This window comes from Brettanomyces nanus, chromosome 1 (genome assembly GCF_011074865.1).
Source record: "Brettanomyces nanus chromosome 1, complete sequence".
Lineage (NCBI taxonomy): Eukaryota > Fungi > Ascomycota > Pichiomycetes > Pichiales > Pichiaceae > Brettanomyces > Brettanomyces nanus.
In genome coordinates, this window is record NC_052374.1 from 32,518 (window position 1) to 57,082 (window position 24,565).

At 41.9% G+C, this 24,565-nt stretch overlaps 10 protein-coding genes across 10 annotated transcripts; 7 read left to right on the plus strand and 3 right to left on the minus strand.

Annotated features, from left to right (window-relative positions):
* Positions 1 to 234: 234 nt before the first annotated feature.
* On the minus strand, positions 235 to 1,983 carry LAC12_1 (high-affinity glucose transporter; the record flags this gene model as incomplete). The annotated part of the gene is made up of 1 exon (XM_038920338.1): positions 235 to 1,983. The coding sequence occupies one exon, from the start codon at positions 1,981 to 1,983 to the stop codon at positions 235 to 237; it is 1,749 nt and encodes a 582-aa protein (XP_038776266.1).
* Positions 1,984 to 3,063: 1,080 nt separating this feature from the next.
* Positions 3,064 to 6,132, plus strand: LAC4_1 (Beta-galactosidase (Lactase); the record flags this gene model as incomplete). The annotated part of the gene is made up of 1 exon (XM_038920339.1): positions 3,064 to 6,132. The coding sequence occupies one exon, from the start codon at positions 3,064 to 3,066 to the stop codon at positions 6,130 to 6,132; it is 3,069 nt and encodes a 1,022-aa protein (XP_038776267.1).
* Positions 6,133 to 7,576: 1,444 nt separating this feature from the next.
* Positions 7,577 to 9,310, plus strand: FOA43_000004 (uncharacterized protein; the record flags this gene model as incomplete). Its single annotated transcript, XM_038920340.1, has 1 exon — positions 7,577 to 9,310. One exon carries the CDS (start codon positions 7,577 to 7,579, stop codon positions 9,308 to 9,310), a length of 1,734 nt encoding a protein of 577 aa, XP_038776268.1.
* Positions 9,311 to 9,535: 225 nt separating this feature from the next.
* FOA43_000005 (uncharacterized protein) lies at positions 9,536 to 11,690 on the plus strand (the record flags this gene model as incomplete). Its single annotated transcript, XM_038920341.1, has 2 exons — positions 9,536 to 9,543; positions 9,566 to 11,690. 2 exons carry the CDS (start codon positions 9,536 to 9,538, stop codon positions 11,688 to 11,690), a joined length of 2,133 nt encoding a protein of 710 aa, XP_038776269.1.
* Positions 11,691 to 11,817: 127 nt separating this feature from the next.
* Positions 11,818 to 12,549, plus strand: FOA43_000006 (uncharacterized protein; the record flags this gene model as incomplete). The annotated part of the gene is made up of 1 exon (XM_038920342.1): positions 11,818 to 12,549. One exon carries the CDS (start codon positions 11,818 to 11,820, stop codon positions 12,547 to 12,549), a length of 732 nt encoding a protein of 243 aa, XP_038776270.1.
* Positions 12,550 to 13,299: 750 nt separating this feature from the next.
* RPS25A (ribosomal 40S subunit protein S25A) lies at positions 13,300 to 13,620 on the minus strand (the record flags this gene model as incomplete). The annotated part of the gene is made up of 1 exon (XM_038920343.1): positions 13,300 to 13,620. The coding sequence occupies one exon, from the start codon at positions 13,618 to 13,620 to the stop codon at positions 13,300 to 13,302; it is 321 nt and encodes a 106-aa protein (XP_038776271.1).
* Positions 13,621 to 14,167: 547 nt separating this feature from the next.
* FOA43_000008 (uncharacterized protein) lies at positions 14,168 to 16,069 on the plus strand (the record flags this gene model as incomplete). The annotated part of the gene is made up of 1 exon (XM_038920344.1): positions 14,168 to 16,069. The coding sequence occupies one exon, from the start codon at positions 14,168 to 14,170 to the stop codon at positions 16,067 to 16,069; it is 1,902 nt and encodes a 633-aa protein (XP_038776272.1).
* A 72-nt stretch (positions 16,070 to 16,141) lies between these two features.
* On the minus strand, positions 16,142 to 18,073 carry FOA43_000009 (uncharacterized protein; the record flags this gene model as incomplete). The annotated part of the gene is made up of 1 exon (XM_038920345.1): positions 16,142 to 18,073. One exon carries the CDS (start codon positions 18,071 to 18,073, stop codon positions 16,142 to 16,144), a length of 1,932 nt encoding a protein of 643 aa, XP_038776273.1.
* Positions 18,074 to 18,981: 908 nt separating this feature from the next.
* FOA43_000010 (uncharacterized protein) lies at positions 18,982 to 22,227 on the plus strand (the record flags this gene model as incomplete). Its single annotated transcript, XM_038920346.1, has 1 exon — positions 18,982 to 22,227. The coding sequence occupies one exon, from the start codon at positions 18,982 to 18,984 to the stop codon at positions 22,225 to 22,227; it is 3,246 nt and encodes a 1,081-aa protein (XP_038776274.1).
* A 1,801-nt stretch (positions 22,228 to 24,028) lies between these two features.
* Positions 24,029 to 24,535, plus strand: FOA43_000011 (uncharacterized protein; the record flags this gene model as incomplete). Its single annotated transcript, XM_038920347.1, has 1 exon — positions 24,029 to 24,535. One exon carries the CDS (start codon positions 24,029 to 24,031, stop codon positions 24,533 to 24,535), a length of 507 nt encoding a protein of 168 aa, XP_038776275.1.
* Positions 24,536 to 24,565: the final 30 nt, after the last annotated feature.

Sequence of the window (24,565 nt, forward strand, 5' to 3'; positions counted from 1 at the left end):
CATGCAATTTCTGACATGACGCAGGGGTTGATCCCTAATTGGTCAGTGGTACAATTGCTCCCTCAGAAACAACGCATGAAAAGTGCAACATTTGTGATTTGACATGTTTCAATGAACCCAGATGGAAAGCCGTACAATGTCTTCAGCAAAAGGTCGTTCATTCAAAAGTAAATAGGTTATACATAAGGTACGTAAAAATCATAAAAAATCCACACATAGTAAAGAAAAAAAAAATCATTCAGAATCCACTCCTTCTTCTAGATGGTCGACTGTAGCTTTAATGTCATGCTCGTTTTTCATGTTTTCTGCCTCAAAGCCACTAGCAACTCTAATACTACTGAGAAATTCAGGATCAGTAGAAGCCTTTCTTGGATTTGGGGCCTCAAAGACATATTCTAACTCTTCCAATGTCTTACCTCTAGTTTCAACGAAGAAGAAGTAAATTATGATGAACTCAAAGATATCAAAGAAAGCATAGAAAACGTAGAACCAGTATCTGATATTTTCCATGGCCTTTGGAGAGGCAAATTGATTGACAAATTGAGCAACACCAGCTACAATACTTAAAACAAATTGAGCCTTACCTCTGATCAAGTTAGAAGAGACTTCACCTGGATAGATAGGCTGCATAGGAGTGAAGGCAAAGGAAAAGATGACTCCAAACAAGTAGATGAATACCAAAGTGCCTTTTGAAGCTCCATCAGACTGAGTGGCCTCATACCTGGCAGTACATACAGCAAGACCCGTAAGGGCTAAGGCAGATCCCAAAGTTGAGATCATAAACATTTTTCTTCTGCCAACTTTATCGTGAGCAAAGGATCCCAAAATAGAAGAAATCCAACTAACGATTGAATAAACACCATTCATTAGCACATTTGTTGAAACGGAAGTCATACCAACTTTAATCAACATTGTAGGCAAATAATATGAGCAGACATTGTTACCCGAGAACTGACCAAACCAAGCCATGGCGACAACTAATCCCAATCTATAGCGATCAGATCTATTTTTAAACAATGGTCTAATATCCATGGCAGTAAGAGGATCGGATATTTTCACGTCCTTGAAAGATTCCTCCATTTCAGCCATTTCAAGATCCACCAATGGATTGCTGTCATCACCATTACAATGATATTTCACAAGAAACTTACGAGCTTCATCGTAACGGCCAACACCCACCAACCATCTTGGAGATTCAGGCAAAAACCATCCAAACAAGACAACTAAGCCAGGAAAACAGACTTGAACATATAATGGAATTTTAAAAGACAAAGAAGAACCAGCAAAATTCTTATTGGTACCATAGGTGGTAAAAGCGGCAAGAATAGAACCACAATACCACAATGTATTGTACAAACCAGCAACTTTACCTCTGATATGTGGTGGAGACACTTCGACACAGTAACTTGGAGCAGCAGTATTGGCGATGGTAGTAAAGAACGACAAAAACCATCTACCTCCAATTAGACCTTCTTTATTTGTGGTCGCAGCAGTAATAATGGCGCCAACAATAGCACCGAAACAACCAATCATAATGGCAATCTTACGTCCTTTCCAGTCCATTATCCAAACAAAGAATGCACCTGTAATTTGACCAACATTATAAATAGAAAAGACTAGACCAGTACTTGTAGAAGAATTAACATCTAAGTTGTAGTAGGCCAAATAATCCTTCATGGTATAAATGGAACCCATTAGGGAACCATCGTATCCCTGCATAGTAGAGACAAAGTACACAACAAGACACATACAATACAACGGTATGTATTGCTTTGAAAATGCCGGTGGAAGCTCCATGTTATCCATATTTTCAGGAACGTCATCTTCAGACTTCTCTAAGGCAGCTTTAGAGTTTGCACTATCCTCTCGGTCGAGAGCAGCATTCAGTGAGTTAATACTTTCTGACATTATTTCTTGCGGATATAGAGATAGTAACTTGATAAAAGAAAGCCCAAGCAACAAACAGAATATTAACGCACCCATGGAGGTCTATTTATACAACACCCAACACACCTGAAAGAGCATCACCAGTTCTCTCCGCATGTTGTGTCCAAGAGTAACTCCCTCATAAGCTTGCTTCACTACTGAATACCATGAGAGATAATTTGCTCTCAATGCCCATTTATGTTCGGCAAATGACTACTTGGCACCAGAATAAAAAATAAAAATGCAACGCCCAAAAAATATAATTTAAAGAGGGGAGAACAATAAAAGCCGTAATTTTATTGTCTTCCTACCCCACCGGAAATAATAAAAGATCATTATAACTTTCTCCACAACGCGGTCCAAACGGAAAAGTTTCCCGGAATGGATATTACATATGAATCTGCGCTCGGCTCTGGTCATGCTCAAAATTATGAAAGAAAGAGGAGCTATACTTTGGGCTTATGAACTTAGACTAACTTCTACTTTTCATGTTGGAACAATATGACTGTATAAACGTATTGAGGAATGTGATCAGCCATCAAAAAAAGACCTCCCTTCCTCCATGTCTTTATCAGAACTGATAGTAATGTTGCTTATTGGTGGATGTTCAAAGTTTTTGCAAGAAACATATTCTTTGGCTCGGAAGCAGTCACCTTCTGGGCCCCTGCAGTGATTCACCCCGCATTAATCCGAAGGTACAGCCATTTTCACCATCTCGGGCGCTTAAATTCGTTCCAAACCACTCCCTAGAGGGGCGACCTCGCAAGACTTTTCCCAAAAGAGGATATTTCTCCGTATTATTATTATTAGGGTCCCCAAAGATACCTGGCAGACGCAAAAATCCCAAGCAGGACAGTTAATTCAAAGTAAACTAGTGCAGAATATGATGACGTGAGAAAGTGTATATGGGTCATTCAAAGATAAGTTATCCCAGAATCCAATGGGGCTGATGATGTATACTCATTCATCCCCGCTATGATGTCGTTCACCTTTATCGAGGTAATTGATGGAATGTCGGAAATAACAACTCCTCCTCAATTTTGTTTTTCAGCAGCTGAGGAATAAAAAAGCAGGCCCGCGCACTTAAACTGTGAGACGCAACGGCCAAAAAGATAGAGAGAATTAAACACCGAAAAAATGACGACACAGCTGATTCCCTCTCATTTGAAAGATCCTAAGGTTGTCTTCGAAAATCGACTTCCAACCAGAGCTTATACTTATGATCCTGATATCTTTCAGTCATTGAATGGCAAATGGTCTTTCAAATTGTTCGACTCTCCTATTTTGTCACCCGACTTGACAAAGCTCAGAAATTCAGACTTTGATTCTTGGAGTTCGATATCAGTTCCATCCCATTGGCAATTGCAGGGTGATGGAAAATATGGGCGTCCTCATTACACAAATGTGCAGTTTCCTTTTCAAATTGATATTCCAAATCCTCCAACACTAAACCCAACTGGTGTCTACTCGAGACAGTTCTATATTTCCAACCCTGAAGAATTTAATCACAGGATTAGATTTGAAGGTGTTGATAATAGCTTTGAGGTTTATGTCAATCAGAAGTACGTTGGATTCAACAAGGGTTCTCGTAATGGAGCTGAATTTGATGTACAGAAGTTGCTGGTTCAGGGCCAAAACTTGGTCTCTGTGAAAGTCTTTCAGTGGTCCGATTCTTCTTACATTGAAGACCAGGATCAATGGTGGCTTTCAGGTATTTTCAGAGATGTTTCATTGCTCACTTTACCCAGGGCTGCACATATTGAAAACTATAAGGTGGATCCGAGATTTCTTGGCTCCAGTTACAAGGATGCCAGATTACTTCTAGATCTAAGTGTTGTTGGTACCGACTATGACTCTGTAAAGTTTACTTTGTATGATTTTGAAGATCCCCACAAAAGTATCGATACCGAAGCTTTGCTGAATGACTTTGACAAGCCAATAACCTCAGCAATCAAGTTTGTTAAATTCAGCAAGGAAGATGCCCAGAAAACTCTAGAGATTTCTGTCACTACTCCAAAGCATTGGACTGCAGAAGACCCTTACTTGTATAAATATGCTTTGGAGTTGATCAGAGTGGATGGAACTTCTGTTCATACTGTCCACAATCACGTTGGATTCAGACAGATTGAACGTTTGGATGGTAACATTAAGGTTAATGGCAGGACAATCCTCTTCAGAGGTGTTAACAGGCACGAGCATCACCCTAGATATGGTAGGGCAGTTCCTCTAGAGTTTGTCATCAGGGACTTGAAAATCATGAAACTCCACAACGTCAATGCTGTCCGTACATCTCATTACCCGAACCATCCAAGAGTGTACAATTTCTTCGACAAGCTAGGTTTCTGGATTATTGATGAGGCCGATTTGGAAACTCATGGTGTTCAGGAACCTTATAACAGATACAACGATATCGTTACAGAGGGCAGTGACACTAAACATGCCAACTATGATGCAAACGTTCGCTTCTTGTCAAGCAATCCAGACTACAAGACGGCTTATTTGGATCGGGCATCACAATTGGTGTTACGTGATATAAACCATCCTTCTGTGATCCTTTGGTCTCTTGGTAATGAAGCCGGTTATGGTACTAACCATCAATTGATGTACAAATTGATCAAGAAGCTAGATTCTTCCAGACTTGTTCACTATGAGGGCGATGTTAACGCCAAAACTGCTGATGTGTATAGTTTCATGTATCCACCTTTAGACTTGATGGAAAGATGGAGGAAAAATCATACTGACAGCAATGGAAAGTTTGATAAGCCATTAATTTTGTGCGAATATGGTCATGCTATGGGCAATGGTCCCGGTAACCTAAAGGAATATCAAGACATGTTCTACAGTCATGACTTTTACCAAGGAGGCTTCATTTGGGAATGGGCCAATCATGGTATCGAGTTTGAGACTATTAGTAGAAAAGATGGAAAGCTCCACAAGGCTTACGCATATGGCGGTGACTTTAATGAAGAGATCAACGATGGAATTTTTATCATGGATGGTTTATTGAACTCTGAGCACAATCCAACACCAGGTGTGGTTGAACTAAAAAAGACATTGGAACCCGTTGTCATTGATTTGACATCATCTAAAGTTAAGATAACTAACAGGTATGACTTCTCTACGACCGATCATTTGAAGTTTTTGGATGTCGACAATGATAAAGTTTTGGAGGTCACCTCCTTGAAGCCGGGTGAATCTATCACTTTAGATGTCACCACCAAGAACGTATCGGCTGTATTGAAGAGGGACTCTGGCGTACTAAAAGCTGGATTTGAAGTTGCATGGGGTCAACTCGAACCAGATCTACAGGTTATAGAGCCCACTTCAGAGACAGTCAGAGATGAAGCTGCTATTTTAGAGACTGCTCAACTTGTTACTATTACTTCAAAAAACGTTGTTTTTGAATTCAATAAACTCCTTGGAAAAATTGAACGGTTGACAATCGGCGATAGGACTGTAAGTACCAAGTATGATGGCTCTTCAATTACATTTTGGAGACCACCAACAAACAACGACAATGCAAAGGATGCTCCGAACTGGAAGAAGTTCAACATGAACTTAGTCAAACAAAATGTTCGTGAAGTCATTGTAAAAAAGGGCACAGGCGAGTATTTGGCGAAGGTGATTGTCAAGTCTCGGGTTGGTCCGCCTGTTTTCTATTACGGATTTGATGTCATTCAAGAATACATTATCTTCCCGAACAGGCTAACTTTACACACTACTTTGAAGTTAACTGGTGATTACCAGCCAAAGGATATTCCTAGGATTGGTTATGAATTCTGGCTAGGTGATAATTATGATTCTTATGAATGGACTGGTCGTGGCCCTGGAGAATCTTATCCGGACAAGAAGCTTTCTCAAAGGTTTGGCAATTTTAACTCTAATGGGGTGGAAGACTTCGTCTACGACTATCCTCAAGAGAACGGTAATCATACCGAAACTCACTATTTGAAGATCAAATACAAGAATGCAGAAAAACTGGTGATTTCTGAAAAAAACAAAACTTTTAACTTCAAATTAAGTGACGAATATGGCGTCGAAGAAGCTGATCATCCATGTGATGTCAAACATTATGATCAGTATTATGTCAGATTGGATCATGCTATTCATGGTGTTGGTTCCGAAGCTTGTGGACCTGCTGTTCTCGACAAATACAGACTCGACATTCAAGACTTTGATTTTACTTTTGATATTGATTTCGATTAGTGTGGTAAGTAGGGATTTTTATGTTATCATTTGGCAGCAAAGCAAAGACAGCTCGCTCTTTTCGTTTTTTAAACACATCGTATGGCCTAGTTATTTACAAAATAAGATTACAAACTATTTCTCATCAATTATGACAATGATTTGAACAATATACCGACCCGTAAGCACAGATGTATTTTTTCGACTGATTATACGCCAAGAGTCAGATTTACGCACCATTTCATATGTTACATGACTAATACTCTGTATCGTTTTTGGAACCTAGCAGGCACCGATTGCTTAAAAGAACAACCACCTCAGATTCAGCACTACTGGCTACATTCTGGAACAAGTACTAAAACGGACGCATTTCGTTTCCGCAAACTAGCATAAATCAGGGCTCAGTGCTATAATAACATCCTTATCCTCAAGGGAATTCATTCGTTCTCAGCTACTCGAAGAACAAAGACTTCTAGAGCTCTGGTCACGCCTTCTACTTTCATTTGATGTTTTTTCTTCTCTGGGTTATTAAAATTCTCGCTCCCAATTACCGTTAGGGCCCAACTTGAGTATTCTTTGTGGCAGGAAAAAATTGCTTTTCACAATGCGTGATGGTGCATGAAACGGAAATGAGATGGGATGAGATGGCCCAGGGTAACTGACAAGAATAGTGGTTTCACACTCTTCTTTTTCTATGGGAAAGAGGACAAGGTGAAATTCATAAGATTGTGTCATTATATTTGCTGATCATGGCTTCCTTTCTCTACATGGAATAACCTCAAAAGTTCAAACAGAGAGATGCCTATGGAAAAAAAAACTTCATGGCGTTTTTTGTTTCTTTTGCAAGATCCACCGATGAGGATATTCCACCGACCTTTCAGCTGTGTCATCACGAAAAAAGCTTAAGTAAAGGCTCCAGCCGTACTCTGATGCCGTAGACTTATTGTTATATTTCATAGGCATTGCCAATTTTTTTCAGACCGTGCCTGTCGTCCACTAACGTTAACCGATGCCTTCGCCTTGACGTTAGTGGCCGTGAAATGAGTCAGATAAAAAGTATTCCACTAACGTCAACTACTAGCTATCTGCTCAACTCTAGTGAAGGTTGTAATCCTGTAGACTGATAAGGAGACACTGATAAGCGACCTCAACACATCTTACAACTTATATGAAGTCTTTAAAAGGCGCAGGACAAAGCATGGGTTACAAGCACTTGAACGACCTTTAAGATGGACTTCGTTCAGTCATCATATCACCGAAAAAGAAACTTCCGATGCACGATGCCCCATTTCCCGTTACAAGAGTGTCCGATCGCTCTCGTTTTCCTTTTGGAGCCTTTTGCCAATAACTTGGTCTCAAAGTCCAATTCACTCATATATGTATATGTATATTCACCTCCAACAAAAGGTTGTCTTTTCAGAGTAGAAACAAGAGAAAAATTCAACCTAGCACTGTTAATTTAGCAATGTCTGCCACTCAAAGCTCGGAGAGTGATTTCAGCAAGTCTGGAAGAGACCTTGAAAAGGAAAAGAATGTGGGACCAACCGAGTCCACCTCCCCCTTGAAGGGACATGCAGAAGTAGAACTGGATAATATCGGAGTTGTTCGTGAAACTAGAGTTAAGAGAGGTCTTAAAACAAGACATGTGACAATGCTCGCCCTAGGTGGTACTATTGGTACTGGTTTGTTTATTGGTACCTCTACTCCAATACATGAAGCCGGTCCAGTTAATGCTTTGATTGCCTATTTATTCTTTGGTGTTTTGGCATACTTTGTTACCCAAGCGTTGGGCGAGATGGCCACACACACTCCTGTTTCCGGTTCTTTCTGCATCTTCAACACCCGATACCTTTCGAAATCCATTGGTCTTGCCAGTAATTGGCTTTACTGGTTTCAATGGCCTATTACTTTTGCAGTCGAATTATTTGCTATTGCCCAGGTTATCGAGTACTGGACCGATGTTGTTCCTAATTGGGCATGGATGCTTATATTTTACATCCTCTTAACTGCCGCCAACTTCTTTCCCGTGGAATATTATGGAGAAGTTGAATTTTGGGTTGCATTAGTTAAAGTTATTGCGATTATCGGCTTTATCATCTATGCCCTTTGCATGGTGTGCGGTGCGGGAGTGCAAGGTCCAATAGGCTTTCGCTATTGGAGAAATCCTGGTCCTTGGGGTGCCGGTGCAGGTTTAGCATCGAACGTAAAGACAGATCGTTTCCTAGGCTGGCTTTCTTCATTGGTGAACGCTGCCTTCACATATCAAGGCATTGAGTTCACCGGTATCAGTGCAGGTGAGTCTTCAAATCCTAGAAAAACCGTGCCAAAGGCCATCAACCAAGTTGTTGTTAGAATCTTCATCTTTTATATTTTGACATTGTTCTTCATGGGATTACTTGTTCCATACGATGATCCAGAGTTGACTAATGATACTAGCTTCATATCCTCATCTCCATTTTTGATCTCAATTCAGAATAGTGGTACTCCAGTGCTTCCATCGATTTTTAATGCCGTCATGCTTTGTACTATCATATCTGCTGGTAATTCCGATATTTACATTGGTTCCCGTGTGCTTTATGCTATGGCAGGTACTACTGCTCCAAAGATTTTCCGCCGGACAACAAAACAGGGTGTGCCATATATCGGTATTCTAATCACTTCATCGTTAGGTCTATTAGCATTTTTGAACATTTCGCATAGTGGTCAAACTGTGTTCAACTGGTTGATGGATATCTCTGCAGTGGCCGGTATGATCGATTGGATCTTTATCAGCGCTGCTCATTTACGATTTATGGCCATTTTGAAATCAAGAAACATCTCTAGAGATACTCTTCCTTACAAGGCAAGGGGAATGCCATTTTTTGGCTGGTTCTCCATGATTTCCCTTACCATCATTACTTTCGTGCAGGGCTATACGGTGTTTTTCGATTTCAATGCATCCGATTTCTTTGCAAACTACGTCTCGCTTATTATGTTTTTCGTCATTTGGATCGGTTCTCAGCTCACCGTCTACAAGCATGATCCATGGCTGGTTCCGGTGGACCAAGTGGACATCGACACGGACGCAAGAAGAATCGACGAAGAAGTTTGGGAGGATGAAGAAAATGAAGAGAAAGGAATCTGCGACAGATGTCGTAAGTGGAGTTATAAACATAACAGATTTGTTCAGAAGGTGGTAAACGGTATATTATCTCTGTAAAGAATAAAGAATAGATAGACTTGTTAATCCCTTTTATTTCTAGGTGCACTGATGTAAGATAATCAGCCGTTCTCTCCAAAGTCCGAAGCAGATTTCATCGCCTTATCTTTAAGGCTAAGAAAAAAAATTGTAGGAAGTGAGGGAGGATTCCTCCATTTGATGAGAGTTTATCCTAGATACCATGAACCGTATTGCCTGCTATAGATGCCAAAAGAGAAAAAGAAAATGCGATCGTCGATTTCCTAAATGTATCAGCTGCGATCAGAACGGCACGCCTTGCCTTCAGAAGGATCCTCTTTCGGATAGATTACTACCGCGGGATTACACTCTGATGATGGAGAAAGAAGTATCCAGATACAAAGAGATTGTGGAGAGTCAGCGTAATCTGATTAGTGACTTGAAGCAGGGAAACTCTCCAGCAATTGACGGAAGAGTTGGCAATGGAGAACAGGAAATGGGACATATGCAGCGGCTTTATTCATCGTTTGAGAATTCTTTAGAGACAGATGTCAGCTCACTGATGACCGACGGAACAATCCAGGATAAAGAAAAGTTGCTTCTGTACACAGAATACTATACAAATCCTATTCACAAGTCGTTAGAGAACGAAATTACTGAGCCTATTCGTCACTTGTCTCCTACTGGAGACAAAAATAACGATAATAGCGGCAATGATGGTAGTGCCTCAGGCATTATTTCGAGTAACAATCTCGTCAATTCTTCAGCTGATCATCTGACTAGAATTGCCAGTTCTTTAACAACATCCGATGAGGATTATACTGGAATTGAAGGATCTACTGATGGTCTTTCTGCAAATAGAAACACACTCATTAAGTCTCTTAAAAGGCTACCTACAAGTCAGTTCTCCAACTATCTTCTCAAGATTTATCTTGACAATGAGTATCCCATATATCCAATTCTCAATCAGGTCGATACATATGCCAATTTCTATCAGATTGCAGAGATCAAGAATGCTCTTTCCATGAACAATAATGCTGAAATATCCAACAAAACATTGTTATTGACGTTCAGCAACTTGTATTTTTCTAATTTGATCTTTGCTTTGGCCGCCAGTAACTTGGAGAGCACCCATACCAAAGAGTTTACCCTATCAAACATTTTCTACAATCGTGACTACTACTTGAAAGCAGTATATGATCTAGCCGGAATTATTTTTGATCGTCTCGATACTATTACAAAACTACAAGCAATGGTTTTACTGGGCCAAATCGCTCTATGTCGACCATGTTTTCCCGGTTTATGGAATATCTCGAGTCTTATATCATCAATAGTAACGAAGCAGGGCTTCTTTGATGAATCTATAGTAATATGTCCCGATGTGGGTGGAGCCAAGAAAATTGATCTGAAAAGACGATGCTTTTGGGCAGCCTATCTAATGGATCGCTACGTCTGCTTGTGTCTTTCAAAACCGCATTTGATAGACGAATTTTCCATTACTACTCGATATTTTTCTACCATTGACGATGAGTGCATGTTTGGTGAAACGGAAAGCAATACGCTGCTTAGTACTAAGCAGTACTCCATATTCTACATAAAATATTTCAGAACCATGTCTGAGATCAACGCCTTACTCTATTCCAACTATATGCCGCGACTGTTTGATGGTCATGCAAATGGAAATGATAAAGAGAAATACTTCCAGACGATGAAGATAGAGATGCAAGAGAAATTGAACATCACGAGAAAAGAGGTGGAGAGCTTTGAATTGAAATTCAAAGGAAGAAGTAATTTTTATGCCGGTTATTTGACCTTACTTTACTATCAGGCTGTGTGCTTACTTTACAAACCCAACCAGCATTATGCGGAACCTTCCGTATCTGATTACAGGAACCTCTACGATGCGACCGGGAGAATCATCGATATTTTCAAGGGAATGAGCGATAAGCACCAATTGACCTACCGCATCCTTAGTGTTTCATCGCTATTTTTTGCGTCTGTCATGTACAACTATTGCGTGTGGAAGTGTGATGAAATCTGTCTGGAGGCCAAGATTGAACACATCCAACAGAGATGCAATGATTCCAAGGTGGTGTTTCAACGTATCGATAACTTTTACAACGCGGATAGAGAGCACACCGAGAGAGTCAACAGTATTGTTAGTGTGTGCACTTCCGTCCTTACAAAGCTTACTAGTGCTGCGATAGACCATATCATAGGAATGCAGCAAAATGAAAAAGAGCAGCAAGTAGAAGAACAGCAGCCACCGTCAACTAATAAACCTCTTGCCAACTACGAAGATGTTCCTAACGCTCGCGAAAACGACGATCAGAAGTTCTTTGGAAGTAACTTTGACGTGGATTCTCCATTCGATATCGTGGCCAGCTTGGAGAATATCCCTTGGGACCTCAACATAAATTAATGGTGTAATGAAGTTCGCTTCTTCGTTTGCTAGTCGCGAAGCCAAACGCTCAAACACAGATAATGCGCACTTTTCTGTTTTCTTTACCCTTCTGTATTACTACTTTTATCCTGACAATTGCAACAGTATGACTTCAAAAGAATTTAAGAGGCCCTTGAACGAGGTGCCCAAGCACAAAAAATTGGTGAAGAAAGCCAAACCAGCCAAACCATTCATCAAAACCATATGGTTGGTAGGTCACAGCCTTACGCTTGTAATGGGCTCTGTCTACACTTCATATTTTCTACTGTTCCGTTCGCACTCTTCCCGGATTTCGTTCTACGCCTACAGATTGTCGTTGATGGGTGTCATGTTGTCTTACTGCTGCACAATCGCTTCTCAATTCAACAAGAAGTCTCTACCTTCTTATCGTTCCCTATTGGGAACTCTCAACTTTCAATACCTACTTCTTAGTGTGGTGTGGTTCTTTAACAGAGGCTCCCTCTTCAAAATATTCCCATACTTGGTCGTTTCAACAATGCAATTGGCTTCCAAGTTCAACGTGAAACCCGTGCTCAAACTTTCATCCAAATTAAAAGTTATCACTGCCTACGACGAAGTTTTCATCTTTGTCGTGTTGCTTGTTGACGTCATTTTCCTAAGAAGTACTTCAGGATATGCTTTAGTTATTTACGCTGCCATGTATTGGCTAAGAGTTATCCAGAGCGAGGATACAAGACATTTACTTTTCACTGTAGTTGGTAAACTAGACAGCTTCATGTCTAATCAGAAGAATCCAAAGGTGGCCGAGTCGTGGTCTGTTGTTAAGAATTTCTTGACGGCTAAAAATGACCGTTTCCAAGCCGAATTCCTCGCTTAGTTGGAAATTATTTATAAAGGCATTTGTGCTGTACTCTTATTCAGAAAGTTTTGGTAAGTATTTATTATCTTCAATTGGTAATCAGAAGCAGAACTGAAAATTGGTTTCATCATATAAGAGCAAGCAAGAAAGCATAATTTCTCTATTTTAGGTTAATTACGCATTGTTAACAGTACGTAGACACTCGACTGAGTATCAATGAACAGACTAAAAAAAAAAAAAAAGGTTAGTAAAAGAGAGATAAATCATACAAATCATTCTTATTGCTGAATCAGATGGTGATGCATGTAAAGATTGAGGCTCATACTCCGTAAAGATATCACCGATCGGTTAACGTGGTTGGCACAGTCATCATATAGGCACTAAGTACAATAATTTATTGGTACTTACCGTCGTTGATAGAGAAAAAACTAGTGATAAAGTATTAGAAGCTTTGCTGAGACGAAAATTTTTATGACGGGCAGCGAAAGATGAAAATTTAAAGCGTTTTTTGTAACCTCAGTAATTTAATGGTAAGGACTGAAAATGGATATATTGTAGGTTAATAGAAGCAATTGAAGAACATGTCCGTACGCTACAGCAGTAGAGCGAAGCAACTGAAGTTTAAGATATCCATAGGCTACAGCAGTGGGCGAAGCCAATTTCGACTTCCCTAACCTCATCGTTCGATTGAACTGATATATTAACGAGAAAAGAATATATATAAGGAAAACACATAACAAAGAAGCTAGGCATTATCCCCCTCTCTCCTTAAGCAGTAGCACGAGTGTAAATCCACTGCTTGGAGTGCTTGTCAACAGCCTTGATGAGACCATCTCTCTCCATCTGCTTCAAAGCAACTCTGGCAATAGATCCACCAATTTTTAATCTGTCAACAAGAACAGAAACAGAAATAAATCTGTAAGTTGGAACCTCCTTGAGAATTCTGTCATACTTCTCCTGATCCAAAATGACAACATGGTCGGCCTTATCCTTAACCTTTCCCTTAGACCACTTCTTCTTACTTTTTTTAGAACCAGCTGCGGCGGCGGCAGCCTTAGCAGCTTTAGTTGCTTGAACTTTAGCAGGCATTCTAATCTGTTTTCAATATACAAAAACAAGAAGGAAAAGGAGAGAAGAAAAATGACCAAACTGAAGAGAAATCAACCTTCTTACATTATACCCAAAACCCAATCTCACACTCGCTCCCCTGCTTAAACTCGCCCGTCCTTAACGAAAAATTTTTCACCAGTTTTTTTCCCACTAAGAGCAGTGAAATTTTTTCAGTAGCTTCGGCCAAGCTGTCTAATTACTGCACGACTATCTTCAGCGCGTCAATTACGTTAAGGGGAGGCAGTTAACGAGGACTGGTAAATAGATCCAACATGTTTTGAAATGAATTGAACGAGAATAGTAGAAACGACTTTAGCAATATCTACTTTGACTAGCAGGCGGCTTCCTTCACTAATTAGAGCCCGACTGGAGCCCAACTGGAGCCCAACTGGAGCCTAACTGCTTCTCCTAGTGAGAAGTCGATCGACGCAGCGATATTCGAATGCCGCGTCCTATCTGAAGTGGTTGTTTTCTTTTCCTACTCCTCTGTCTTGCCTCGATTCATCTCAATTTTTATAGCTTCATCATGGGATCGAAACGGACGAAGATACAGCTAACTCGTGAACAGGCGTACGTAGAGAGAAGTGATGATTATGGTGACGAGGTTGAAGCCAAGCCTAAAATCGCTTCTCGGGCCGTGATGGCTCATCGAAAAATTGCACATTTCAAATCCAGGGTGGCCGGCCAAACTGGAGATTTAAAACCTTCAAGCGATCGATCGGGTCCTTCGGTAAATAGCAAAGCTTCCACTATTACTAAGGCGACCCAGTTGAAGTCTTTGAATGCCAACTTTCTCAAAGCCGTTAACGACGCTCTCATGAAGAACCCTGTGGCTGATTTGAGGCCTCTTGGTGCCAAGTATTCTGAGTACTACTTCAAAGTGGACGAGGGAAGAATTGAAGTGAAACATCTTGATGTTCCTAAAACCGAGGTCAAGCCGACTGTCACTTCTAGAGCTTTTAGCTTTAACCCTATTGTACAAAAGCCTGCAGAGAAATCAGAAGAGGCTGTGGGTTCCGAGCCAGCGAAACTTTCCGGGATTTCTGGTCCTAAGTTCACGATTGACAAGGTGCCTACATCGGATAATTACGGCCTTAAGTTCGGTTACAAACCTCCTGCAGACTCTGACGAATCTGATGATGATGTTAAAGTGGAAGGACCTACTTTCAAGATTACTGCCGATTTGAAGAAGCCCGATCCTGATTCTGCATTCAAATTTCCTACTAAACTGCAGCTTTCTAACCAAAAGTCTTTGCCAGCAACACCTTCGGATCAACCAAAGACCACTTTTTCTTTGAAGCCTAAGCCGACAGAAGCAGAGAAGCAAAAACCGTTATTTTCATTCAAATCTACTCAAACTAATACAGATTTGACTTCTAAACCGGCTAAACCTGCTTTTGGTGCAACACCTTCTTCCAGCTTTAAATTTTCATCTGGACCTTCGGAGCCGATGAGTTTTGTCCCTAAGGATAAGGATCCGGCAGCGGTTGCTACTGTTGCCCCTGCTGCCCCTGCTGCTACTGTTGTCACTGTTGCCCCTGTTGCCCCTGCTGCTATTGTTGCTCCTGCTGCCCCTGTTACCCCTGCTGCCACTGTTGCCACTGTTACCCCTGCTACGGTTGCTCCTGCTGCTCCTGCTGCTCCTGCTGCTCCTGCTGCTCCTGCTGCTCCTGCTGCTCCTGCTGCTCCTGCTGCTCCTGCTGCTCCTGCTGCTCCTGCTGCATTCAAATTTGGATCAACTGAACCAGCCAAACCAGCCTTCTCAGGCTTCAAATTCGAATCTACAAATCCGGGAGTCAAAACGGCCTTCAGTTTTGGCTCAAAAACTGATACGGTGACAGAATCAAAACCACCCTCTCAATTTAATTTTGGAGCCCACAATAACGGATCCGTCAATCCATTTGCTAGCGGATCATCATCATTCGGATTCTCATTTACTCCTCCCAAGCCAGCGGTTACGGCGGATACAGCGATCGATTCAGAAGAGTCACAGAAAGAAAAAACAGACGATGGGGATGATAATGTTAAGGGTGACTTTGCCGTTGTAAAACTAGACGAGAAAGTGGAAACCAAAACTGGAGAGGAAGACGAAAAGGCTATATACGTTAAGAGAAGCAAGATTTCCAAATATGATCCTGAAGATAAAGAGACACCATACAAAAGCGTGGGGGTTGGGGAACTGAAGGTGCTGGTAAATGACAAGACTCACAAAGCCCGGATTTTAGTGAGATCTGATGGAAACGGCAACGTCTTGTTGAATGTACTGATATTAAAGGAGATGAAGTACTCACTAATGGGTAGCAAGAAGAATATTCTGCAAGTTCCTGTTGTAAACTCCCAAGGTAAGGTGGATATGTATATAGCACAGGTAAAGACTGGAGACGACGCTAAGACCTTACTAGAGAAGGTGAAGAGCTGTCAGAATTAGACGATGAATTGGAGGATTCAAATAAAGTAAGATTGAAATGATAATTATAACTATAAGCATAAAAAAAAAATCTCAAGACGTGTGTCTTCTAAGAATGCTTCTAACATCACGTATGAAATGATCAGCTTCGCCCACATCCAAATAGACATACCCTGCAAGGGCACCTTTCCTACTAGTGTGCCTATTGAGAGCATCCAAACAGTTTTCTCCGAGCACTTTATATATCTCGTCACAGCTACCGTAGAGCTTGTAGGATACTTTCTTGATCAGTGCTAGCAGACATCGCAATAGAAAAGTATCTCCTTCAAAGATATAGATATCAAGAATTCTTTCAAGAACATCCATATTCAACAATGTCGAAAACAGGTTGGCAGTGGCACTCTGAATGAGAACGAGTGTGTTCACACCGTGCTGAACAAAATGGTTATAGACGTTAGGTGAAGTGCTAAGCAAGAACCTATCGAACTGATCCTTAATGTCCTTCAAGTATCCACTGTCTTTTTCAAACTGGTGGCCCTTCTCAAACTGCAACTGCTCGTTTAGCGTTCTAGGAATATTTTTGGAGGTAAGCAAGGCACGAGGTAACCTCTTGAGAATCAAGTCAATCAAGGCATGGAGGGTCAATTCCTCCGATTCCAAGTTTTTAAGAAGAACACATATGAGATGAAGAAGTTTACCAGTTTCTATAAGACTGAGCTCTACACTTTCTTCATGTGCTTTCATGATATCAAATGCAATGGCAATGGATAGAACGGATTCGAAGGTTGTACCGAGCTGGAAGACCAATAAGTTGGGGAAACACCTCTGGATCTGGTTAGAATACACCTCCACACTCTGAATGACAGTCATTATTTCCACATTCTCCTTTTCGAACTTCTTTCTGCCCAATTCACTGATGGTAGTTTTGTAATCGCAAGCTTTATCGATGATCTCGTGTGCCTCACTAAGACATTGCTTGAGATCGCACTTAAGTTTACGCTTGCCGACCAGCTGATGACGCCATATACTGCCACGAAGACCACCCTTGGCGGGAATTCCACGCCACCAAAGTTCTCGTGTAGTGGGTAGACATACCAATATGTCGTACTTCTGACACACCATCTGCCAAAGCTTAAAATCATGGTCGTCACGCTTCTTCAGCTGATCTTGCTGAGTCCTGTACTCCGCCAGCTTCTGCTTCTCCTCATGGATCTGTGTTTCCACCAGACTCTCATAATCTCTTTGATGCTTTATGGATTCAAATCTATCCTTAGGAGGTAAATTAGGTTGTCGGGTGACAGAGAGACAATCTAACTTTTCTTTACTCGGAAGAACTGACTTATGATCTGGACCCCCTTCTTCTGCTAACTGGCTCACAGACAAATGTGACATGCTTTTCAACATAGAGATCCTTTGCAAAGCCTCATCTAATCTGAGATCTTTATTGCTATTCAATAGTTTACCTTCAAAGGACAGATTGCTCGACTCGTCATCCATGAAACTCATTTCAGATAGGTCTGAGGCGATCGAAAAGATGGACGAAGCCCTTGTAACGGGAGAACTACGGGACGATGATGCAGAATGACTGCTCGTAGTGCTGTCAGTAGACCTTGAAGCGAATCTGAAAGGGGCGAGCGAACCATTATGCACAAAATTCCCTGTAGAAGGAGAAGAGAAGGAACCAGGAGCAGAAACAGAAGATTCATGTGACCTAGTGGAAGCTCCAGAAGACGTTGTAGAATCCAAGAAAGCAGCTGTATAAGGACCAGAATGATACACAGGATCTGCAGAGCGCGAACGCTTTAGCTTACCGGATGGATTAGACCCCCACTGAGTAAACATGGAGGTTTTATAGGCAGTTCTGTGGTCACTAAGTGCCTTGAGGGGATTGGAGAAAGGAACATCAAAGACAATCAAGTCATCCGGTAACTCATCATCAGACAACGAGTCTAAAGTATTGAGCAATGGCGATGGAGACGCCGTAGCCTCTTTTTCAATGTCCTTCAGCTTCTTTTGCAGGCGCATCCTGATTCTATAACGTTGAGAAGACGTGAGGGCTGGCGCAAAGGCTGGATTTTGACACGATGACAACGAATGAATTGAGCGTGAGGACGGCAAAGAGCCAGAGCCAGAGCCAAAGCCTGAGCCTGAGAAACGGCAGGATTGTAAAAAATTGAGCGAGTGTGTCGACCGCGACGACAGTGTTGACCGCGTCGGGCTGGATGGTTGATGCATATTTGTGGAGTGGCGCCTTATTGGTCTGCCATGACGATAGTAAACAGGTTGTCGAGTATAAGACAAAGGAACATCCTCAAAGGATTCTTGAATGACGTCAAGAGTTGAAGATTTCACGTTACTCCTGGAACAGTCTCGAGAACCGTCTCGCACATGGCCTTGCGTACTATTGCTAGGTCTCGTCATTGAGAAGGAATGATAACGATTGAAAAAAAAAGTGGGTGGGTGAAAGAGACAAACAACAACAAAACTAACAAAAGCACATGGATACAATCAAAGTAGTAACGAAAGAAGAGCACCTGCGGCAAAGTGCTGGATTGTAACCAGAAGTTAAGAATGTACAAAGTCGAAACGTCTCACTGTTGAGTCCAATTGAGGTTACTAAAATTCCAAATTTTTTATTGCGAAGACTAAGGGGGAAAAAAAAAACAGACGAGTCGAAAGGCCAGTATATTTTTGGATTGTTGTTCCCGATTAGGAAGAACATAATCCGGGGACGCGTTGCGTGTTTTTTGGTGGCGCCGTGGGAGAGGGTTTTAGCGACGTGCCAGCGTCGTTGTAGCGTCGCTCGCACAGAGGTCAGCTTACGTCATACGGAAAAATTCACACACTGTCACAAAAGCCAATTCAATTTAACTTTTCTGGGCACAGATCTCCTTCTCTCACTCCTTTTATTATTACTAGTTAGTCGTTGTTTAATGCCGTCTTTTCGCAGAGATTCAAGAAGGGATTCCTCTCACTCTAACTCTGAAATCAATTCTGTCGGGGATTCCACTGCACTTCCAGCATCGGCTGGTGGTTTAATCACGGGTTCTGCTACAGTCTCTGCAACGGACCCGGGATCGATCTCTGCAACAGATTCTGCAACGGCCTCTGCAGCGGCATCGCCTCTAGTTTCCAGAAATCCATCACTATCACTACCATCCTCACCAGAGGCTTCTGATTCTGCTAATTCATCTGCAAAGTCACCATCCACATTACGTCCTCAATCTCCCATCCCCAAAGAAGATAGTGATACCACCCTCTATGATACTGCTGCTTCCACCCCAGTACAGGAATCATCTCATGGTTCTGCTTTGAAGAGTAGACACAGGAGCAGCTCTCTGTCTCAAAGACTTAAGCATCTCTTCTCTTCTCATCGAGAAGCTGAAAGAGGGTCGACCAGTTTAACTACTGCGCCTGCCGTGTCTATTGTTACCGGGCCTACCACTTCTGTATATCCTTCTGCCGGTCCTTTGAGCGCCTCGCCAATTCCTGTTTCCCACTCCAATGTCTCTTTGGGCTCAAAATCAATGCCAAGTTCTCCTGTCCTTGACTTAAAGCCTGACATTTTTAGGTCACTTCACAAGCATCCGGTTTCCGAACTACAAACACAAACATGTCAGGATTCTTCGGGGGATAATGACGATTTTCTCACTCCCACTATACATCGGCCTCGTACTAAATCCAGACGATCTCCCAGATTGCAGCCCAATTCGCCTACTCTTTCCCCCTTAGTCATTCCAAGAAGCACATCTTCTTCTCCTGGCGAGCGAGGTGCCAATTCCAGCGATTCTGATCTTCCTAGTGCCTTGTCTAAACTGAGAATTATGCCTTCTGTTCCTGAAAACGATTTGGACGATTTGCTTGAAGAAGACGAAGACAACGTCGAAGACGATGACCTTGCTATCAATCCGCAAAATGGTAGTTGTACTAATAGTAGCAGGGAGGATGATACTGGCTACTACACTTCTGAATCTACAGATCCCCGTCACCATCATCACCATCATCACCATCACCATCACGACCCACAATCACAGAATCAACAGCAACTTCAGCAGCTCGGACACAGATCTCGTCGCCATACTACCTCGTCCCGTTCCTTGCCATCTTCCCCTCTGATTCGTCCTCACGAGGGAGTTACCTCTACCGCCCTGGAAACCAATAAATCGTCGACGGCCCGGACCAATTCGCAGGATTCTTCAAAGCGTGAGCGCTCCGCTTCAAAAGTGCCACATCCGTCGACGTCTCCCCCCATTTCTAGATCGAACTCGGGTTCAAGATCTAGCTCCAATCATGGCTCCCGACATAGAGCCACATCTGTGACTGCATCTGATTTGAACGATCATGACGCCATAGACAATGTGTTGAAGCACTCACAGTCCATCAATTATTCATCCGCTCATCTATTGAATCAGAAGATGTTCAAATTGAAGAGTGGACGTATCAAGATTTCAGCAGATGGTAAAACCCACGAGCACGATTATAATCGATTTCGTACTCAGCCTGTCAGACCTAATAGAGGCCTCTTTGGGTGGATGAAACGGAAAGATGCCGAAGAGGATTCTTTTACAACGTTGGAGCATTCGATTAGTCTGTTGCCCGACTCCTACAGTAAGCAACTAATAGAACTTAAGGGAAACCCAGAGAACTACCGTTGGAATTACGACGATTCCGACGAGAATGACGAGGAGGACAACGATAAGGATGAAAACATAGGTGACGAAGACGACGATAATAACGAAGGTGATGACGATGACGATGACGAAGACTACGATTTTGATGACGAGGCTGAAGATGAACTCATTGAACCAATAATCGGTAAGGAACAACTACGACTTATCAATGTGATGCTGGATAAGATAGAGCATCCAGAATTGTTTCGGGAGAGACTACGTACCAAAGGCTCCAACAAGAAATCCCTAATAGAAAAGTATGGCCGCATTGAAGGCTTTATAGGTAAAGAATCCTATGGTACTGTATCAATTTCCTCGAAGACATATCCGGGTGACAGAAAGCACAAGACGTACTTTGCAATCAAACAGTTGAAACGAAGATCAGGCGAAACGATGCATCACTTTGGCAACAGGGTGACGAGCGAGTTTATGATCTCTTCTTGCTTGACTCATCAGGCTATCATTAACGTTTATGACTTGATGTTGGATCCCGTGTCCATGACATATTCGCAGATCATGGAGTACATCCCCTGTGGTGATCTATTTTCGCTTATATCGTCAACAAATGGATTGGAAGTGATTGAATGCGACTGCTTCTTCAAGCAGATTTTGAATGCTATCACCTACTTGCACTCTGTGGGTATATCGCATAACGACTTAAAGGTAGAGAATCTTCTTTTGACAAAGAAGGGACAGTTAAAGATCATCGACTTTGGTACTTCTGCCGTTTTTAAAACAGCATGGGAAAGCAAGGTTCAGTTCTCTAAGGGCCCCTGTGGTTCCGAAAGATACGTTTCTCCCGAACAATATGATCTCGATAAAGAATATGATCCTAGGTTGGCAGACGTTTGGTCTTTAGGTATTATTTATCTTGTGATGTTGTATGGAAACTACTGCTGGGACGTTGCCAAGGACTGTGACGAACGATATGAGCAGTTTTTGGAGACTAGAGCCAAGTACGATTATCATAAGGGATCTACAACAAGAAACAAGCAGTTCAAGACTATCCGAAAAGGAGTATTCAACCCTATTGAATCAATAAATTGGGGAGAGTTTCCTAATTCCAGAAGGTATACCTTGTACAATATCCTTAACCCTGATCCAAAGTACCGTATGAGAACTTATCAGATTTGGCAGAGTGACTGGATCACCAACTTCCAGGTCTGCGATGCTGGACGTGGCTATCTTTCGTACGATGATTACATTGAACTGGCCATCCAGACAGCTCATGCCGCTGGTAATGCACTCCCATCGACTGCAAACACCAGCAGAGCCAACAGCGGATATAACAGCGGGGTGGACACTCCAATTACACCTTCTACACCTTTAATCTCTGCAACGACAATGGCTACGTCACCTGTGAATCTTCTACCCACAGCGCCGACCCCAATGGCCCCAATGGCCCCAATGGCCCCAATGGCCCCAACGGCCCCAACGGCCCCAACGGCTCCGACAGCACCTACAGCACCAGTACCACAACGGTCATTGTCATTACGCAGAACCAAATGATCATACATAACATACTACATTCAATGATATTTGAACAAAATCTCTTCATTCTCCCTCCCCTTTATATAAGGTAATTAATGTAATTTGAACTAAGTATAAAAGAAAGAAGAGAGTGGCACCCAGTTAAGCTTAAGCCTTAGTAAGGAAGTAATCAGGGAACTCATGGAAGTTATGTTCCAATGAGCCCTTCTTTGGCAAGAACTTGACATAAGAACCATCATCCTTAATCTCACTATTATCCTTCAAAGCGAGGTACTCCTTCTTGTTCAAACTGGTGAAACCCCATTTCTTGGAGATAATGATCTTCTGTTGACCAGGGAACTTGTATCTGCATCTTCTCAAAGCCTCAATAACAATAGGCTTAGTAGCCTCCTTAGCTCTGACAGAAAACAAAATCTGACCAATGTTAACTCTGGCGGCAGTTCCGTGTGGCTTACCCCAAGCACCTCTCATACCCTGTTGCAATCTATCGGCACCTGCACAAGACAACATCTTGTTGATTCTCAACACATGGTATGGATGCACTCTGACTCTCAAATGGAAACCATCTCTACCGGCAAAAGTAGTAAGGTACTTGTTGGAACAAATACGGGCAGCCTCCAAAGCTTCGGATGACAACTGCTCAAGCTCGTTCGAAACCAAGTGAATGCACAATGGGAACTCATCAACTGGAGCATTTCTCTTACCTAAGTCAAAGATAAGTATCTTTGATTCCGGGACACCTCTGTTGTATCTGGACTTTGGGAATGGTTTATTCTTACAGTATCTGTAACATCTAGCTGGTCTTCTAGCCATCTTGAATGATTCTTGCTATTCCTATAATATCAATGTTAGTCGATTGTTGCCTTTGTAATTTTACTTTGGTTGCACGAACACTCTTGTCTATATATATATACGGATTGATTTGTAAGCAGAAATTTTTTTCCGGACTAATAGACAGACAGACTTAAATCATTAGGAGGGCGACTCACTGTCGAGGCTTCAAACGTCTTTGAAAAAAGGCGTCCATAATAACCAGTTCAAACTAGTATTCAGAAAAAATCCGAGGTTATTATAGAGACTTGACGTTGACAACTGTTTTGTACTCCGATGGATCTGGTATCTGTGTCTGCCTTGAAGTCCTACTGTAACTTTTTTATGGCTTGTTCTGTATTCTGGAAATCCGTATATTAATCATAGTGTTCACCAATAGTGTTGTTCTTAATGTCACTTACCTTTTCCGTTAATATGGATATTAGGTTATCAATCCAAGCAAAAAAAGGAGAAGATAGAAGGATCTGAGGACTCGAGGATAGTTGAAGTAAAAAAATTTCTCCCCCTAAATGTTTCTTCGCAGTCACACCGCTTCTGTCCCCGCGAGCGGTTTGTCGCGGAAGAGAATGTCAGCCCTGGTTTAAATCACGTGCTGGAAAAAAGTAGCATGCTTCATTGCGACCCAGGCTCACGCCCATCGGCGCATTAAAGAAAGCACCTAACAGATAGCTACTGGAGCGATATCGATGGGCATGGCAGACAGGAAGGTGAATGAATCAGAATGAATCCCAAAGGGCCACAACTTGCGATACGTCAATAGGGCAGTGTACCAAAATTCAAGTAAAGTAAAATCTAAAGTTTTCTATTTGATGATGATGGCAATCATTAAGTGATGATTCTTCCCTGCCCAGTAGATCGCTTTATCTTCAGTCCTTTTCCTTATCAATTAGGTAACCCCAAAAATTTTTCAGTCTTGCAGTGAAATTTTCAATTTTTTATTTATAACTTTTCAGTCTCTATAGTGATTCTTACCAAAGTTAGTATCATTATGGGACGTTACGCTCGTAGAAAATATAAGACAAAGAGAAGAAAGAGAGAAGTGGATCAGATATTCGAAGATCTTTCCTCACCTGAATCGATTCAAAAATTAAAGCATCAGGCATGTGATGAAGATAAGCCTGGTCTTGGGCAATATTACTGCGTTCATTGTGCTAAATATTTCCAAGACAACGGAGCATTGGCACAACATTTAAAGACAAAAGTCCACAAGCGAAGAGTGAAGTTATTAAAGGTAAATCCTTTCACAACGTTAGAAGCCGAGGCTGCAGCCGGGTTTAATTTAGAGGAATTCACGCAGAAAGTGGCAAATTATCATACATCAGAGCCTCTTAGAAAGCAGATGGAAACCCAGATATTAAGTAATCAACTTGAAGAGAATGAGCAAAAGGATAGAGAAAGGTTTGCTCAATTATTTCCCGACAAAGCTAAGGAGGAGGAAGAGCAAGAGACACAGAAGAGAATGGCCAAAGGAGTGGAAGCAATGGCCACCGATTAGGATACTCGGAAGTATAAACGATATAGCGCG